General features: G+C 43.9%; 2 protein-coding genes across 5 annotated transcripts in view; both read right to left on the bottom strand.

Annotated features, from left to right (window-relative positions):
- zzef1 (zinc finger, ZZ-type with EF hand domain 1) overlaps window positions 1-11795 on the bottom strand; it is a 52959-nt gene extending 41164 nt beyond the window's left edge. Inside the window, exons 1-15 of one of the 3 annotated variants that reach the window (XM_041886676.2) lie at window positions 11275-11795; window positions 10234-10378; window positions 9815-10009; window positions 9371-9554; window positions 8435-8634; window positions 7575-7785; window positions 7008-7124; window positions 5870-6048; window positions 5168-5269; window positions 4960-5051; window positions 4645-4790; window positions 4301-4406; window positions 3722-3949; window positions 655-746; window positions 123-370 (exon numbers count right to left, since the gene is read on the bottom strand). In XM_041886676.2, coding sequence (XP_041742610.1) covers window positions 123-370; window positions 655-746; window positions 3722-3949; window positions 4301-4406; window positions 4645-4790; window positions 4960-5051; window positions 5168-5269; window positions 5870-6048; window positions 7008-7124; window positions 7575-7785; window positions 8435-8634; window positions 9371-9554; window positions 9815-10009; window positions 10234-10378; window positions 11275-11688 — 2659 coding nt within the window. In that variant the 5' untranslated portion in view covers window positions 11689-11795. The remainder of the gene's footprint in view (window positions 1-122; window positions 371-654; window positions 747-3721; window positions 3950-4300; window positions 4407-4644; window positions 4791-4959; window positions 5052-5167; window positions 5270-5869; window positions 6049-7007; window positions 7125-7574; window positions 7786-8434; window positions 8635-9370; window positions 9555-9814; window positions 10010-10233; window positions 10379-11274) is intronic. The other 2 variants (XM_041886677.2, XM_041886678.2) reach the window with 2 other exon arrangements.
- A 3993-nt stretch (window positions 11796-15788) lies between these two features.
- Window positions 15789-19077, bottom strand: part of LOC121574084 (rabankyrin-5) — a 39202-nt gene continuing 35913 nt past the window's right edge. For both annotated transcript variants that reach the window (XM_041886675.2, XM_041886673.2), the window contains one exon: window positions 15789-18724. In XM_041886675.2, the coding sequence (XP_041742609.1) occupies window positions 18592-18724 (133 nt within the window). In that variant the 3' untranslated portion in view covers window positions 15789-18591. The remainder of the gene's footprint in view (window positions 18725-19077) is intronic.

The raw sequence follows: 19077 nt of genomic DNA, 5'->3' as shown, positions 1-19077 counted from the left end.
CAGTAGCTTTTATATAGTCTTTTATATTTTACCTTGGCTTCCAAGAGCACATTGCATTTTACGAAAAGTAACACTGAAACACCGGTAACACTGTGTGTCTAATAGATGGACAAGGCCTTTACTTTGACAGAGGTGGGTGTAGAGCTCCCACACCGCCCTGGCAGAGTCTGGCTCGGTACCGCTGGATGTGGACGGGGATGCTGAGGCTGATGCTGAGGCTGATGCTGATGCTGAGGCTACTGCCTCCTCAGTTCCCCTGCTCTCCTCTAGGCCCCTGAATTCCAGCGAGCTGGGGCTGGGCAGCAGGGCGAAACAGTTCTGGAGCAGCTGGAGCACCAGCACTCTGCTCTTCATCACCTCCTCTCCCTCACTGGGAAGACAGAGAGACAGAAGGTTGGTTAGACAGATGTCATACACCGGCCATACTCTGTTATCACAGACCACAATAGCAGCAGTCCCATGTGTGACCATGTGATTAGACGTCTTCATCACTAACCACGAGTGGTCAAAGGCAACTGTGGCCTATTCACTGACCACACCATTTCAAACCAACACAAACATTCACTTTATCTATACAGGAAGGGCCATTGAGAGAATAGGTTATCATGACTCAAAGGCGTGTATCTAGTGTATAATATCTCTCTCTGTACTCACATCTCCCGGAGTTTGTTGTAGAAGCTCCAGAACAGGATGAGGTTGAGGCCACTGAAGTCCAGTAGAAACTTCTGCTTGAACAAGGACACATCCTACAGAGTTAGATACAGAGGAGATATATCATGTCTTTATCTAGATATTTGATGCATAGACAGTCAACATGATCATCAAATAACATAATTGTCAAAGCAATGTTATTCGACTAGACCATTTAAAATCTGAGAGCTAAAAACAAATACAACAGCTGTATTGAGAACTGACGGACCTAAATTCAGTTCAGTTTAGTTCACTTAATTGGCCTTATTCATTTGTCTCCCATCTTGATCTTGGACTTAAGACACAATCAAAGGGCCTCCCGAGTGGCGCAGCGGTCTAAGGCACTGCATCGCAGTGCTAGAGGCGTCACTACAGACCCAGGTTCAATCCCGGGCTGTATCACAACCGGCCGTGATCGGGAGTCCCATACGGCGGCGCACAATTGACCCAGCGTCGTCCGGGTTATGGGATGGTTTGGCCGGGGGGGGCTTTCCTTGGCTCATCGCGCTCTAGCGACTACTTGTGGCGGGCTGGGCGCCTGCAGGCTGACCTCGGTCGTCAGTTGAACGGTGTTTCCTCCGACACATTGACGCGGCTGGATTCCGGGTTAAGCGGGCGGGTGTTAAGAAGCGCGGTTTGGTGGGTCATGTTTCGGAGGATGCATGACTCGACCTTCACCTCCCGAGCCCGTTGGGGAGGTGAAGGTGAGCTACAGTCCCGTGTAGCTCAGTTGATAGAGCAAAAAATGTATGCACTCACTAACTGTAAGTCGCTCTGGATAAGAGTGTCTGCTAAATGACTAAAATGTAAAAAATGTAATAGAGTTCATTTCTTTGCCCCTTGTAGCTCAGTTGGTTGAGCATGGCGCTTGCAACGCCAGGGTTGTGGGTTCGATTCCCACGGGGGGCCAGTATGATATATATATTTTTTTAATGTATGCACTCACTAACTGTAAGTCGCTCTGGAGAAGAGCGTCTGCTAACTGACTACAATGTAAAATGTAAATGACACAAGATCGAAATTGGGGAGAAAAGGGGGTTAAAATACACTAAAGTAAATAAATAAAATAAAAGACAATCAACATGTACAGCCCACACTGACATACATAGTGTATAAATGTGCAGATATTATGATCATTTTATTTTGCTACAGCAAATAGTGTTTTATAAGCCCATGTAGGCTGGGCATCATTAAGACGCATGACAAGGGCTGTGGCGGTCATGACATTTTGTCATGCAATTAACTGCCGGTCTCACTGTAATTTTCCGCCATTAATTAACAAAAAACACATCTCCGGCTTCTCCGGCTTCCACGCATCGCCTACAAGCCACTGATGCAGACCTTTTGAACATGTACATTATAAAAGGTCTAATAAATCAATTTATTATAGCCTACAACATCACATTAAATCCATTATTTATTTAAGGCAGGTCTAAATAAATATTATGATATGAAGAAAATTCAGAAGAACATAATAGCATATTCTGAGTCATCCTTATGTTAGGCCCTGATCTGGCTATGCCATATGTCTGTGGGCTAGACTAGTTCATTTAGCAGGCAAGATTTGCTTATAATTCCAGTGGCATTAATTTATAGTAAGAACAATACAATTGAACATAGCTGAATAAAATAGAAAGGATATTTTTTTCCAAACATGCGGCTATTCTGTGTTGAGCGGTTAACAAAGAAACAGTTACTCCTACATGCCGAATTTAGAGTTATTAATGTAACTTTAGTTGTTCTACAAAAGGTTCGGCTATATGTTTCGATTTTTAATACATTCTAAGCCTGCATGATGATTTGAATAAAGTTGCATGGCATGAGCTCTGCTCTGTTTCTTGCGCAAGCTGCACACACTTCATCAGTCTCTCATTCACAATTTGACAAGCACTTGATAATACTTTCACCCATCAGACTAGTCTCAATTTAATCTGGTCTTTACAGATACTAAATAATATACACTGAGTGTACAAAACATCAGGAACACCTTCCTAATATTGAGTTGGAACCCCTTTTGCCCTCAGAACAGCCTCAACTCATCGGGGCATGGGACTCTACAAGATGTCAAAAGTGTTCCCATGTTGACTAATGCTTCCCACAGTTGTGTCAAGTTGGCTGGATGTCCTTTGGGTGGTGGACCATTCTTGATACACATGGGAAACTGTTGAGCGTGAAAAACCCAGCAGCATTGCAGTTCTTGACACACTCAAACCAGTGCGCCTGGCACCTACTACAATACCTGGTTCAAAGGCACTTAAATATTTTGTCTTGCCCATTCACCTGGTCAGCCTATGTCATGGAAAGAGCAGGTGTACCGAATGTTTTGTCCACTCAGTGTATGTGTGACATTAGTTTTGATTTAGAATGGGCCATTATCATGCACTGTCGTAACAGGAACAAGGTAAAAAAAAAAAAGACATGTAATCCGTATGCACTAGAATGGCGAATGGAGGACGCTTTTCCTATGGTTAATTTTCACACCAGCCAGATAGGCTACTCCGAAGTTGAGAAATAAATATAGTAAGCCTATAGAAAGCTGATGGGATCATCCTCTTTTTAATAGAGGCCATCAAAACTCTGTTTTCTCACACAATTGCATAGCCTAGTCTTTCGAAATGTTGCGCAACATGAGCTTATAGGAACACTTATTTCATTCCATGCATCAACCAGCTATGAGGAGCTGTTTCTCGCTGCGCAACAGGTGATCATATTCCGGTCAAACTCTGAATGCCAGGGCTCTCATGAAGTGTTTGATTAGATTTTCGATTGCATTTGCATTGATGTCAGAATGATAAGAGGGACAATAGAGCGCTAGCTGTTAGCACGTTTGGTAGGCTACTAATGACCATCAGCGGCATCACAGTTTTGGAGAAGCCTAGTTACCTTGACTCAACGGTCACATGTAATTTGACTGCGGTCATGACTTGTGACTGCCGGTGTGGCGGTAATACGGTCAACGTAACAGCCCTACGCATGACACTTTTATAATAAAATAAATCAAAACAGTAAAATGACTGAGGGTACTACTGACAGTGGGTACCATGTCTCGCGTAAGCTGCTGGATGAAGAAGAGGGTCTTCTTCAGCAGGGTGAGTCCAGTGACCATGTCCCCCTCTGAGCCATCTCCTTGTGGGCTCAGGTCGTCCAGATCATCCAGCCTCTCGGCCCCGGGACACAGGTACCCACTAAAGGACAGGGACTGGACCCCCAGACGCTCTGCACTGTCCTGCCGCGCACACAGGAACTTCACCATCAGGAACTACGGGGGGGCGGAAAGAGAGTCACTTCACAGTTATCAGCATGAGTGTTATAGAAATGTGGATGGTGGGACTATTCTTATACTGTTAATTGATTGATTCTCACAACTAACATTTCACATTAGGACACATAGTAATATCTGATTTCTGCAGATAGATACTCTTATTAGAGGTGGAGGAGAGGGAGGAGCAGGGGAGTGAGGGTTGTTGAGTGTCAGAGAGAGAAAGTATTGAAGAGTGGTTGAATGAGAGAGGAGGAGAAACTGAGGGAGAAACAATCATATGTACGAGGCAGAGAGTGAGTAACACTTGAAATAAACGCGCGATAGAGAGCGCGAAAGAGCGTCGAGTACCTTTGCAACACGACACGTCTGCAGTTTGATCTCCACGTCGTTCCAGTCATCCTCCAGCTCAAACCAGCCAATGGGCTCATCCTCCGCCTGCAGTGGAATCCTCAGACTGCAGGGTAGGTCACATGACAAACCAGGGGTCAGACATTCATATGGAACAGGTCACTATACTGACTGTAGTTCAAGGTCTCGTTTTACACCAGACCTTCCGAGCATGGCTATGATGCCTGGTGCATGAGACTACTGTTCTACTGACTACTTTACTACCGAGTTACATCCAGAAGAAAATAAATAGGCAGTTCATCAGGGTTCAATAGGCACAGGTACCACTCCGGGGAGGTCCTTACTTGTCTTGTACAAACTCCTTGTAGTCCTTGTAGTCCCAGGAGTCATAGTTTTTAAACCTCTTGAAGTGTTTTTCTGCATCAAAGGTGTCTCCTTCGCTGTAGGCAAACACCAGGCCACACTTTGCTCCAATGGCTCCTTTACGGACCTGTTGAAAAACACAGGTAGTATGGCGCAAACAGCGAATGGTATGGAGCAAACATAGAATATGCCACAAATACACTGATAAAGGATGCTTAATGCTCCATGAGAACCCCATTGCTGTGAACACCAATACACTATTGAAAGATATGAACACCACACAGACAGACACTCACTTTAATCTTCATCTGAGTGACCTGGAAGTTGCTCTGGTCTTCTGTAGACAGGATCACGCTAGCTCTCTTCTTACCACTTTCTGTGAGAAACCCTGTAACGAACATTAGAACAACTGATTAAGCATGCAAACTCAAAACATGCAAATACTTGGAGAGGGTGAAAGAGAGAGAAAGAGTGACAGAGAGAGAGAGACTGTAGTAACTATACCGTCTCCAGTGGCGGCGGATTCAGTCAGCATGTTCTCTGGTCCCGACTTCTCCTCTTTGCCCTTCACATCACAGGCCTGCAGGTGCAACTGAAGGGTCTTCCCTAGAGCAGGGCAAAATACACACTATCACTTCAGAACAGCCATATCTAAAGGCGATGGTCCCAAACCATTTGTAATGTAACTTGGGTTGCAAAATTCTGGTACATTTCCCAAAGTTCACAGGTTTTCCAGAAATCCTGGTTGGAAGATTCCCGGAATCAGGAGGGAATAAACAGAAAATCCAGAATCCTCCAACCAGGATTTCTGGGAAAAACTGGGAATATTTGGGAAATTACTCAAATTTTGCAACCCTAAAGTTTTATTGTGTCCCACAAATAAGTTTATATCCAGGAACTAGTGTCTACACGCGATTCAAAAGGAATCAGGCTTGATCCTGGCCCACCATTTTGGAAACACTGTTCTAAAGCATTATCACAGCACCATAGCCAGAATCGTCTGGTCAGCAGCCCATTGCCTCAACTACTACAGCCATACTGCTTCTACTCCTAATGGTATGGTTTAAAACGACCACGTAACACCTGCATGAGGGACATAGTAGATAAGGTAAGTGGGGTTGGCTGAAGACTGAGGAAAGGATACTGTAAGTGGGGTTGGCTGAAGACTGAGGAAAGGATACTGTAAGTGGGGTTGGTTGAGGTTACCGTTGCGGTAGAGCAGGCGCAGTCTGACCGAGGCCATGGAGGAGATGAGGGAGGAGGCTCTGTACTCTGCCTCCAGGTGCTCACTGATACCAGACAGGGACTGGAGGATCTTAGCCACACTGCCCCGGGCCAGGGCAAAGGCCAACAGGGTCAGTTCTGCATCAGGGGTCACACAGCAACTACAGGGGGTCGAAGAGAGAGAGAGGAAATGGTGTGAGGTTGAGAGTGAGTGAGTGAGTGAGTGTAAGACAGACAGAAAGGTGGTGAGTGGGTGTGAGATATACGTAAGATAGTGTGCAAGAGAAAGAGAGAGAGAGAGATAGCAAGCAGGTGTGAGATAGTGTGTGTGAGAGCGAGAGAAGAGCGAGAGGGTGTGTGTGTGTGTGTGTGTGTGTGCATGTCTACATGCGAGAAATAGATAGTGAGAGAGTATATACAAAGAGATATTTAAGCAATAAGGCACGAGGGGGTTTGTGGTATATGGCCAATATACCACGGCTAAGGGCTGTTCTTAAGCACGACGCAACGCAGAGTTTACTAACGTAATTAGAACAGTAAAAAAAAAATTCTCATTCCGTGGTATATGGTCTCATATACCCCGGCTTTCAGCCAATCAGCATTCAGGGCTCGAATCACCCAGTTTATAACACAGAGAATAGCACCACTCAATCAATGTGCTGATATCTGCCTGTTGAGGTCAGGGACACAGGCATACACATGCTAACACACACACTCTACACACACGTACACGTGGATTTCATATAGTAGATACAGTATGTGATAGTAGAGTAATGGCCTGAGGGAACACACTTAATGTGATGTGAAAAGTGTTATGAAATGTAATGTCATGTAATATTTGTAATTGTATATAACTGCCTTGATGTTGCTGGACCCCAGGAAGAGTAGCTGCTGCCTTGGCAACAGCTTATAGGGATCCTTAATAAATCAAATACAAAATGTCACCATAATGATGTCAGCATAGTAGTCTCTCTGGGCTCCGAGATTATCAGCATAGTGATGTCAGTGTAATGACGTAATCACAGGATCTTTGCATTATTCTGCTATTCTCATTTCAATGTTTTTATTGTCAGTTACACTCATTATATAGTTATATTATATAGTACTACTATAGACTTACTCTGCTATTCTGAGCAGGAACCCGTCCACCTCCTCAAGGATGTTCATGGAGAAGAACTTGGGGAACTCAGTGGACGACGGTGTTAAGGACAGTGGTGGCATGTGCTTTAAGGCTTTTCTACGAGAAGGAAACAGAAGATACAAAGCTCTGACACAGTACCACAACAAAACATCAAGTCAAAGCATTCAATTACTGTTGACAAAAGTGAAATACTGTACAACAACGTCATAATCATGACGACTAGGAGTTGTTCCTGGTTAGGTCAAGTGGTCAGAAAGAAACTCCTGGCCCTAATGATGATCCCTTCATATGCATGCAATAAGACCCATTCATAACCACGACATCAGGGCCCGTATCCACAAAGCCTCTCAGAGTAGGAGTGCTTATCTAGGATCAGTTTCACCTTTTATATCATAATGAATCAGACTATATACGGACAGGTGGGGCCATGATCCTAGATCAGCACACCTACTCTTGAGACACTGTGGCTACGGGCCCAGACCCCTAAATAAGCATGACATAGCACCCTTCCATAACCCCATAACCCTGTCTCTAGTCGGTACTCACTGTGTGCTCTGCAGGACAGTCTGTGCCAGGACAGGGTTGGTCTCCATTGAGGCTGTGACCAGGGATGTGAGGAGGGACAGGTACCAGATAGCTGAGGCATCAGACACAGACACCTCTTTACTCTTAGTGATCTGGTAGCCCAGGGTCTTCAGCCCGTGGATCCGCGTGTCACAACCATCACTCAGGCACCGCTTGATGTTGATCTGGATGTCTGGAGGCCACAGAGCGGAATGATTTGAATGGCGTAGGATAGGATATGATCGGATAGGAATGGATAGAAATACTTTCTTAATCCCAGAGGGTACATGTCATTAGTTGGCACACTGAAAAAAAATATATTAAACTAAAAACTCTGTCACTAATCGGTCACCAGGGGTGGTCAAACTACGGCCTGATGGATTTAGTAATAAAATAAATAAACTCATCTAAAACTAGATAGAAAGTATGCAGAAATTATAATGGATATATGTTTTGAAATAACTGCTCTCTTTCGCCACTGAATTTCAAAATCCCGATGTGGCCCTCGAGCCAAAAAGTTTGCCGACCCCTGATCTATACTGTATATAAATTCCTGGGAGAATCAATTTCAAACAGAAGCTTAACCAGAGAAGCAGACTTCTTGCCTCCCCAAAAGACTAACTAGATGAATTGAGTAGTATGTAATACAGTAGGAGCTTTCACATTAGAGACTTATGATCCGGATGGATTGCACCCACATCAATTTGCATCATTCTTTTCTAGTGTGAAAGGCCCCTAGAGACTGACTCACAGAGGTGAAAAGAGAGGTCCAGACAGACAAGCAGACAGACAGACAGACAGGCAGAGAGGACATGCAGGCAGGCAGACAGCGACTGACTCACAGGGTTGAGTGATGTTGGCGTTCTCCAGCAGGGCCACGTAACCCGTGACGTTGGAGGGGATGCGGACATCCTTGATCTCCTGCAGCGAGCGCCGGTTCTTGCCCACGGCCACCGACACCAGCTGGGGCATGTAGCTGTGGTCGTTGGACGCCACCGCGATGGCCAGGCGACGCAGCACCACGTCCGGCTTCATCTTCAACCTGAAAACACGACGATAAGGTAACATGAAAAGTAGGGCCCTGAGTTTAACCTGGTAACATGAAAAGTAGGGCCCTGAGTTTAACCTGGTAACATGAAAAGTAGGGCCCTGAGTTTAACCTGGTAACATGAAAAGTAGGGCCCTGAGTTTAACCTGGTAACATGAAAAGTAGGGCCCTGAGTTTAACTTGGTAACATGAAAAGTAGGGCCCTGAGTTTAACCTGGTAACATGAAAAGTAGGGCCCTGAGTTTAACCTGAGAATGTGACTTGGCCAGGTCAAACTCATTGCCCTAAACATGACACTTTTAATCAAACGACACTTGAACTCAAAGATAATAGTGTACTGGTCATGCAAATCAAACATTGCACAGAAGCTGGATAAAAAAAGGAGCCAAACAAAGAAGGACAAAGTTACATATCAGATTACTGTTTACTGCTTCAAAAAAAAGTTGTTTTCAATTACAGAGGTACATTACATTTACATTTTAGTCATTTAGCAGATGCTCTTATCCAGAGCGACTTTACAGTTAGTGAGTGCATACATTTTTTTTCTCCATACTGGCCCCCCGTGGGAAACGAACCCACAACCCTGACGTTGCAAGCGCCATGCTCTACCAACTGAGCAACACGGGGACGTATACATTAGAAATCAACCACACTTCCCTTTCAAACTGGACGTGAACGCTTGGATCTAACCCTGACTAAAAAGCCATGCTTGTTAGCTGTAGTCTCTCACCTTATCCAGTGTGAGCGTGCGCTGCCGTCTGACTGCCAGAAGGTCACAGTCTCTCCGTTGGTCATCTTGTGGATGTCCGCAGCATTGGATGAAGCTTCTATGAAGTTGTAGCACTGTGTGACCACCTTCACTTTATCCACCTCCGGGTCCCGGTTCAACTCTGCCCTGTACTGGATGTCTAAGTCTGGGAGGAGGGAGAGATGAGAGGGAGAACCAGAGAGGCTCAATGAGACAGACTGAGGTGTTGTTTCTTAGTGAATAAAGAGTAAAACTAGTATTACATGACATTCATGATCTGAAGATGTGCAATACTTGTGTCATTGACGTGTCATAATTGGTTGTTAGTACAAGATAATCTGCTTGTGCTAATTTAACAAATGAAATGTAACAACATTCATGTTTCCAGAGGGTATTCTATCACTATTTTATAATAATTGTGCTTACCTTTCTCCTTCTGAAGGAGGAACTCTAGGAAGTCCTGCACCACGGTAGACCTCATGGTACAAATGCTGTTGTATCCCTCTAGAACAGGGAAAGGGATGGTACTGCTGGGAATACGGTTCCTGTGGAGGAACTTCAGGATTTTTGAGGCATGCGCTCCCAACCGGTCTTTGGACTTGGAGAATATGTCAACAAATCCTAAAATAAAGAGAGATAAGATAAACGTATCAGATTTCTCATGCTTTGAGTGAACACAGAAATCCCTATCCCTCTCTCCTCTACGCCCCCACTCCCTCTGCCACTATCCTTTCCCCAATCTTCCTGTCGCAACTCTCCACAATGTACAGAATACCCACCACAATCTAGCTAAACTCCCCATTAACCTATAACATATATCAGTATCACATTGGGTCTGTTCCTACCTGGGGTTAGGGTGCACGCCTGGAGTTGTCTGATCACGTGACTCAGCTCTCCCTGTAGATTGGCCCCGTTGGAGTTCTTCAGAGACATCAGCATGTTCTCAACGTCCACCACTCCATCTCCCTCCGCGTCAAACTGACCAAAGGCCTAGAGCAGGGAGAAAAACACTCAATAAATTCAACTAGGGATAGGGACACAGACGTTCAACTACGTAGGTTTTTCGGCTCTGTTTCAGTCTACACTAGGACGTCACCTGGGTGACGGGGTTAGGAGAGAAGCAAATACATTTGACACACTGACCTGAGGTGGACACATTGCCAATGCCTTGACCCCCCCTGGCCTTTACAACAAACCTCCTAGGAAAGGCCTAGGACAGTACACAGGAGTGTCAACTGTCAGCTCTGGATAAAAGTGGCACAGACATAGACCCTAGAACCAAAACATTGAGCTATTTGATATCTGCCTGCTGATAAACTGTTATTAGATTACACTATAATTTGTTGTCTGTCAAACCAGACAGGTATACTGTTTCTATGGATTGTGGATGTTACTGTGAGTCAGGATTCCATAGCATTCTGAAGCATGCCTACCCTGCCATAGGCACACAATGTCCTAATACCTTGACAGAGATAAAGGCAAAGCTATTCGAACGTGTTCATTCATTACAGAGCAGGTCCTATTCATCCATCAACTCGTGACAGAAATTGTAGCTAAAAGGTTTACAAAAAGTACAACGCAGCTTGTTGTAGATAGAGCAGAAAAGAGGGAGGTTTGGCACCAACATATCAATGATAACTGACAAACGTAAGGGGCTGACAGCACATAATTTCCACTTATGGCTCGAGGTGTGGTGACACACTTATTGCCTGGCATGGGTTAGACAGGGAACATGTAGCCAGGACTACAATGTAAACAAACCACATTCAGCCACTCCTATGTGAATCACATAAATGATGGACACTTGCTCTATGTTTGATAACATTCTGAGGTATAAGCAATATTGTGGGCTTTATATTATGGTAGTTCTCGCGGAAATAATGTACCTCTTCGCACTCATCTCGCGGAGCGTCTCGGCTCTCGAGCATCTCGCAAAATTGTTCCACATTTACAGATTCCTCTCCCCGGCTCAACCGGTCCTCGAGCCACCGCACCAGGACGCCCTCATTCCCGGCCAGGACCGACTCAGGAATGGCGACCCCCGAGTCGCTAATGCGGGCCGCCGCCTCCCTCAGTTTGACTTGCTCTAAAAGGACACCGGGAGTAGGTGGTCCGCAGCCCGGAACTGGAGGGTTATTCGATCCCCTTCCGCTCCTTCCAGAACCAGAGCCTCCACTGTTTGCAACGCCGACGCCCGTGGCCGCAGAGGCCGGACTGCCTTCCGCGAACCCGGGGCTCTCGGCTTCGACATCCTCCTCGTCCCCACTACCACCTACGCAGCCGCTCTCTGCGTTTCCCATGTTGTATAGCGGCCTCTGGCTTTCCTAAAATTCGTAGAGGTCCGGTTGGAGATAGTTTTGTAAACGGGCTTGAAAAATCCACAGCCCTTTCCAAGCTGTGTTCTTCCGTTTCGTTCCACTACCGCATTGACGTTCAGTACGTGCCCTACTAGATCGCTCGCTACGTCATCAGAAGCTTTGGACCCAATGGGCGGAGGTGTACATTCTAGGCCCGGATCATGAAATAGCGTAGATGCATATAGAAAACAATATTTGATGAAGGCCTATTCTAAAATAAAACTATTCATGACAAAGCTACAGTACAAAAATCTCAGATTCACTATTATAACGTGCAATGCTGAATGTGCGGACACCAATCCAAACCAGGGAGCTATTTAACCAGATGATTTGTAAATCTGCACTGATGTGAGCATGCGCTGTGGATTAAACGCATACCCGGAAATAATATACAGAAACGGCGATTATCTTTAAAAATGTTTAATTAATTGACAAAATGTAACTGCACATGACAAGGAATAGCTGCAAAGGCTTCGACATAATGCTAGGGTTTATAATTTGATTTCGTTTTGTTTAGTGGCAATACTAATACTGCATCAGGACTGGGCCCACATTACTGACGATGCAGCTCCATCGTTAGTGTTATCTCTGTACAGCGGAGAGGAGGACAGCAAGGGCCTTTACCATGTGTTCGATGTAGAAAAAGGGATGAAACACTATGGACCTGGCGGTGGTTATAATTTATTTGCAGGTGATTTTCTCTACCTAGCTAGCTAACTTAGTTGACTGCCTTAGCTAGCCAAAAAGGACTCCATTTGAAAGTTGGATCATCTTATCCTTTGAGGCTTTAAAAGTGTTCTTACACTGATTTTTTAAACATTCAAAGCAACTGGGACACATCCATGCATTGTTGTCCTTTGAATGTTCAAAAATCTGTGTAAGAACACTTCTGAGCGATAGGAAGCCTGAGTAGCACCACTAATCAGTCTACACTATATAGTCCCGTGTAGCTCAGTTGGTAGAGCATGGCGTTTGCAACGCCAGGGTTGTGGGTTCAATTTCCACGGGGGGCCAGTATGAAAAAATTTATGCACTTACTAACTGTTAATCACTCTGGATAAGAGTGTCTGCTAAATGACTAAAATGTACACCACTGAGCACACACCCGTTGTTACTATGACAACTATGTAAGCAAATGGCTACAGTCTGAACACATGCAAATCCGATTTGTCACTTGTCTCTTGCTGTTTGGACAGTCAGCATTCCAAAACGGATAAAAAAATATATATATACTGATTTGAGCATTAAGGCCTACAGTGAGAACAAGCATTACATGTACATAAAAACATGTACAAGATTATATAGCAAAATACACTTCAAAAGATACACACAGATTTTGTCAGACTTGTAAATGCATTTTATGCTGCTTTCTCTTTCCCCTTAAGGTAAAGATACATCTCTGGCCTTTGTCACTGTGGACTTTACAGATACCAGTCTGTCCTCTGCTCAGGTGGTGGCCCTGGCTGACCTTCTATCACAAGGACTACAAGCCTGTGGGTGCGTATCAATGCCTGTAGGCCAGGGTATCTTCATGTGAGGGTCCCATGCGTGGTCCATTTGACAGAGGAACTTTTGTCATTGATACTAGCACAGTTGATATTATTGAACTCAATACTAGCCTGGGCACCAGTCTGTTAATGCAGTCTTGCCAACTCCTTATGGAATCGTCATGCATTTGCAAGCAGTGGAGTGGAATGATACTTAGTAAACAGACTGGGACCCAGGCTAGTTCATTACATACATGAAAATAATGGTCAAATGTGTTTATTTTTATAAAGGCCCTCGCAGACTAAACAGGAAAACCCTGTGTTAGCCCACAGGACAAGAATATACAGAGAATCCATTGACATTATGAAGGCAAGCCCATTTGTGAGATTCAAGTTCCCCCTCTGTGATATGCTGCAGGCAGACTGGTGGGGGCGGATCTACAGTGATGGTGGAGAGCCCACAGAGGCCCTGCTGCAGGCGGAGGCAGCCCTGGAGGACGGGCAGAGACTCAAGGCCCAAGCCCATGCTGAGAAGTAACACCTCCCAGCTTGCAACTCAGAGTGGAGCGCTGCCAGTAGAGGACAGGTCTGGGACTCCCCCAAGAGGTACTGACATCATGGTGCACAGAGAAACTTTGGGCTTGTTTAACATTGCAGTCGTCAGTGCAGGCGACTGCCGACTGATTGATCTACAAATCACCCTGAATCATAAGTAACTACTACTCTTTTATTTGTAGATCAGTCAGTAACGATCAACAATATACCATGGATTTGATGCTCTTGACCACGGCCATTGTATTTACTAGCCTAAGGTTGATGGTGGCGCAATAATGTGTACGGCCCTAACATTCCCATGCTGAAGGATATCATACACTAGGGGGCGCTAACTCAAGCCTAAATAACATTAATTGTTGCCTCCTATCTCCTAGAATGGATAGAAGCATTCACAGCCATTATAGAGATCAGTCTATAATGGCTGTGAAGCATTACTAGGGAAGTGTGTTTTTAAACATGTAGCTCTGATTTGACTGTTCTTTTCTCTCCTCAGTGGTGTAGTGCAGAGACTGTGCCGGCGTATCTTGGAAGCTGTTCTCTCCTGGCTCGGGCAGCTCTCGCCGTGTGTCCAGAACTCCTCCACAGTGGGAAACCCTAACATCCAGGATTGAGGGCTGCCCCCTCACGCTGAGTCATGTCAGAGTGTAGCGGGTGAGGTTAGGCAAAAGGGGGCTCTGTGAAGGCTGGGCCACCTCACACAAGGACTATCTACAAGGGCCTATAAACTGTTATCTAAAACTTCCCAAGAGTTCTGAATTAGAATTACTGGGTATCTGATTGTCAGTTTGAAAATAACTTCAGTTGAATGGTTTCTGTTCTTTATGCATGTACATTTTAGTTCTGTTGAATTAATATGCAATATGTCAACTAATTGCAAATGGCCAAATACTGGACACTCAATAATTAGGAATAGAAGGGAAATGTTTAATACTACACTGAACCAAAATATAAATGCAACATGTAGAGTGTTAGTCCATGTTTCCTGAGCTGTAATATAAGAGCCCAGAAATGTTCTATGCACAAAGTGTATTTCTCTCATTTTGTGCAAAAATTTGTATTTAATCCCTGTTAGTGAACATTTTTCCTTTGCCAAGATAATCCATCCACCTGACAGGTGTGGCATATCAAGAAGCTGATTAAACAGCATGATCATTACACAGGTGCACCTTGTGCTGGGGACAATAAAAGGCCACTAATGTGCAGTTTTGTCACAACACAATGCCACAGATGTCTCAGGTTTTGAGGGATCATGCAATTGGCACGCTGACTGCATGAAGAATGTTATTTCTCTACCATAAGCCACCTCCAACGTCTTTTTAAAGAATTTGGCAGTACGTCCAACCGGCCTCATAACCGCAGACCACGTGTATGGCGTCATGTGGGCGAGTGGTTTGCGGATGTCAATGTTGTGAACAGAGTGCCCCATGGCGGCGTAGGGTTATGGTATGGGCAGGCATTAGCTACGGACAAGGAACACAATTACATTTTATCAATGGCAATTTGAATGCACAGAGATACCGTGACGAGATCCTGAGGCCCATTGTCGTGCCATTCATCCGCCGCCATCACCTCATATTTCAGCATGATAATGCACGGCCCCATGTCGCAAGGATCTGTACACAATTCCTGGAAGGTGATAATGTCCCAGTTTTTCCATGCCCTGCATACTCACCAGACATGTCACCCATTGAGCATGTTTGGGATGCTCTGGATCAATAGTGTGTTCCAGTTCCCGCCAATATCCAGCAACTTCACACATACATTGAAGAAGAGTGGGACAACATTCCACAAGCAACAGCCTGATCAACTCTATGCAAAGGAGATGTTGCACTGCATGAGGCAAATGGTGGTCACACCAGACACTGACTGGTTTCCTGAGCCACGCCCCTCTGAACAACAGACGCATTTCTGTATTCCCAGTCATGTGAAATCCATAGATTACGGGCTAATTTATTTATTTCAATTTACTGATTTCCTTATATGAACTGTAACTCAGTAAAATATTTTAAATTGTCACGTTGTTTATATTTTTCTTCAGTACACACAAAAATAAACAGATGTGGTTAAGACAAAGGACAGGAGCAAACATGTGCCATAAAGTTGCACTAAAACATGTCTTGGACTAGCTGCTTTTAGCAACACAGGTATATTTACATACAATTGGGAGCAACGCTAGTGTATTGGTTTGCACAAAAACAGTTCCCGGGAAGCTAGAAGTTAAATACAATTCCATTTAAACTTACTGCACCGGTGGACAGGAAAGTTGGTCATTATTTTGAGACAATAGCTAAAGGATCGTATTATTAAACAGACTTTCCAAATGTGGGTCTGTTGTAGACCCACTTCCTCTCAGTTTACCTCATGTCAAAAGAAAAGTCCCCCAAAATGAAATCCTTTTTTGTCCACATGGCACATGTGCATGACTTTTATTTTGACATTATGTAAGCAGAATGGAAGTGGGTCTACAACAGACCCACGTTTGGAAAGTCCTTTTAATAATACGATCCTTTAGATATTTTCTCAAATTCCCCCCCCCCCATTATAATGACCAACCATCCTGCCCACCGGCACAGTAAGTTGAAATGGAATTGTATTTAACTTCTGGCTTCCCGCTAACTGTTTTTGTGCAACCCAATACAATTGAGAGAAATGCTAGTGTATGCTAAATACACTCGCTTTGCTAAAAGCAGCTAGTCTTGGACATGTTTTTTGTATGAAAATTAGAGCAAAAAACAAGATCCTGTTCTTATTTTGATTACCTTTATGTAAAGTCATCATCATGTAAAGTCGTCCTCCCTTTTGCAAGGAAGAAACAGGCTAGATATCTGAGCATACAGATACAATACAATGTGCATATAAGATTAACAGAAGAAAATATTTCAGTTTTGTCACGATGACAAAAAAAAAGCACAAACTGCATTAAGTACAAAACAGTTGTAGTGGTCAAAAATATTATACATTTATCTGTACAATTTAACAATACCTAGAGTGGACCACTGACAGACCCGTGGCCACCACCAACTCCTCTCATTCTCTCCCCTTATGATCAGAAATGTCATGTAAATCTTGATAAAGTGCACCTGTTAGGTTTTGAAATCAAGAAGCATTAAAACGGATATGCATGTTTTCTGGACACAGATTAATACACCTAGTTATTGACTAGAAGGCATTCATATTTTCATTGAAAGTGCTTTTTAGTCCAGGACTCAGTTTAATCTGGTTCGGGGAAACCTGACTTGAGGCAATACCATATAATAACAAATCCCCAACAAGAAGACCTTACTATAGGCCCGGATTAAATGGAATGTACACTTTGGTGATCTGGGTGACAAACATAATTCATGATGATTATGATATAATAATAAAAATGTATAGGCTACAAATTAAATGACATGCATAGACAGGCATTTTATCATAAGTATCATTTCATAGCGATGATTATTTTGCATTTGGGACTAACAAAACCTAAAATGGTAAAGGTTCTCACCCTGTCCAGTTCTGATAGAAAATACATTGATTACACTTAATAGTTGAGTGCGTAATCCCATTTACCGATGAAGTTATACATCTTTTGACCGTGTGGTCTATAAATGCTTATGGAGGTTGTTTTATGCAGTTAAATTTAAATCACGTGAATATAAATCACCTTTTTTTTTTTTTAAGAAGCAGAGCTCACTTCTTTAACCAGTAACATAGTTAAAATGCAGGAGAGTTTTTTAACCCAGTTAGTGTTTCATGAACATTTTAATCATTGAATCAAAAATGTAATGTTGAAGCACTGATTAAAAAATATGTATTATTTTGTGTGTGTAAAAACTGTAGTCCCTACAAAAAACATGATCTGCTTCATAGTAACTCAACTCTATTCCCTTAAAATCCAACCCACCGGTCTCTTGTCCTTATTAGAACCAGCCACACAGCCAACAGTAAAAAGTAGAGGCCAAAACAACATAAGTGATCATCTTAAATTGACGGAAGTAGAACAGAAATGAACACCTGTAAACACTACAACGGTCAAGGAGTAAGGTCCTTTTTACCCAGAGGGGGTAAACCCAGCCCTGCATCCCAATAATTTGACATTTCTACCAGGTGCATTTTTTTATAGCAGTCCATTCTTTTAAATCCATGAAGGGAAGTTAATAAGTGCACATGTCAGGAGAAATTACAGATTGTGATGCAGGGCAGGTCTTGGAGGGCAGCAGGTGTGCTGCTTTGTCTCAGCAGCGAGTGGCTACTGCTGGAGAAATGCTTTCTGTTTGTTCTACAGCTCCCAACAGAGACCAGGGTCTAACCGCTCCTGCAATCTGACACCATTACATGTTCATCACTGATTCTCATGATTCCTTCAAACACTTGATGAATGATATCTGGGGTCAAAACCATGACAACATGATCATTGTTCCTACTAAGACAATCTGAATAACAGCTCCCTGTCCCCTCAACTAGCCCAGTCCTGGAGTCACTGAGCCAGCAAGCGAGCGTTTCATTGCATCCAATTACACATCATGATTACTTTGATCAAAAAAACATTATGTTTTATAAAATCTACTTCATAAGTCCTGCTAGAACTTTAACATATTTGTATAGACTGGAATGAATAGTACAGAGGTTGTGGTCCGTCCGTAACTCTGTCCAATAACTTTCCACAAAGTTAGACCTGGCTGCTACTGCCATGCCGCCACCTTGCCTGGTGTTGCCCAGCCCATAGTGCCAGGGTGGTGAGCCAGGCACGGCTGGCGGCCCATAACAGGAAGATGAAGGGAGGGAGGGTTGGATGGATGGAGGGGCATGCTGTACGGTGCTGTTAGGACACCCCACCCAGAGTCAGCACGTCGAAGCAGATATCACAGACCCTCACAGGCTTGTTCAGGTCAAACTTAATGATGGGGATTTCCTTTATGGAACACTTGTGGCAGAGCAAGCGGCCGCAGTGACGGCTGGGTGGAGACAGGAGAGGAGGAGGGGGAGGGAGAAAAGGGCAGAGGGTGAGGAAGAAGAGCAGAGTGGGGGAGACAGTTTGGTGATTAAGGTCAACAGGACATTCTTGGAACTACCAATTTCACTTCAAGGGGCAATCAGCAGTTCAAACGATATAGCAGCACCCCACCACCGTTTTGGTAAAAATAATAACAATTGGGATGGGGCTGGAAAAATGTAAAAAATGTAATATTTGACAAAAACAATCATTTCAAACCAAATACTTTGGAATAGATTTCCAAAATATAAAATCAATATATACTGTTATATTACTCAAGAATCAATGGCTATACTATTAATTTATTTATACGTA

This window comes from Coregonus clupeaformis, chromosome 9, assembly GCF_020615455.1.
Source record: "Coregonus clupeaformis isolate EN_2021a chromosome 9, ASM2061545v1, whole genome shotgun sequence".
NCBI lineage: Eukaryota > Metazoa > Chordata > Actinopteri > Salmoniformes > Salmonidae > Coregonus > Coregonus clupeaformis.
This window is presented reverse-complemented; position numbering and strand designations above follow the sequence as displayed.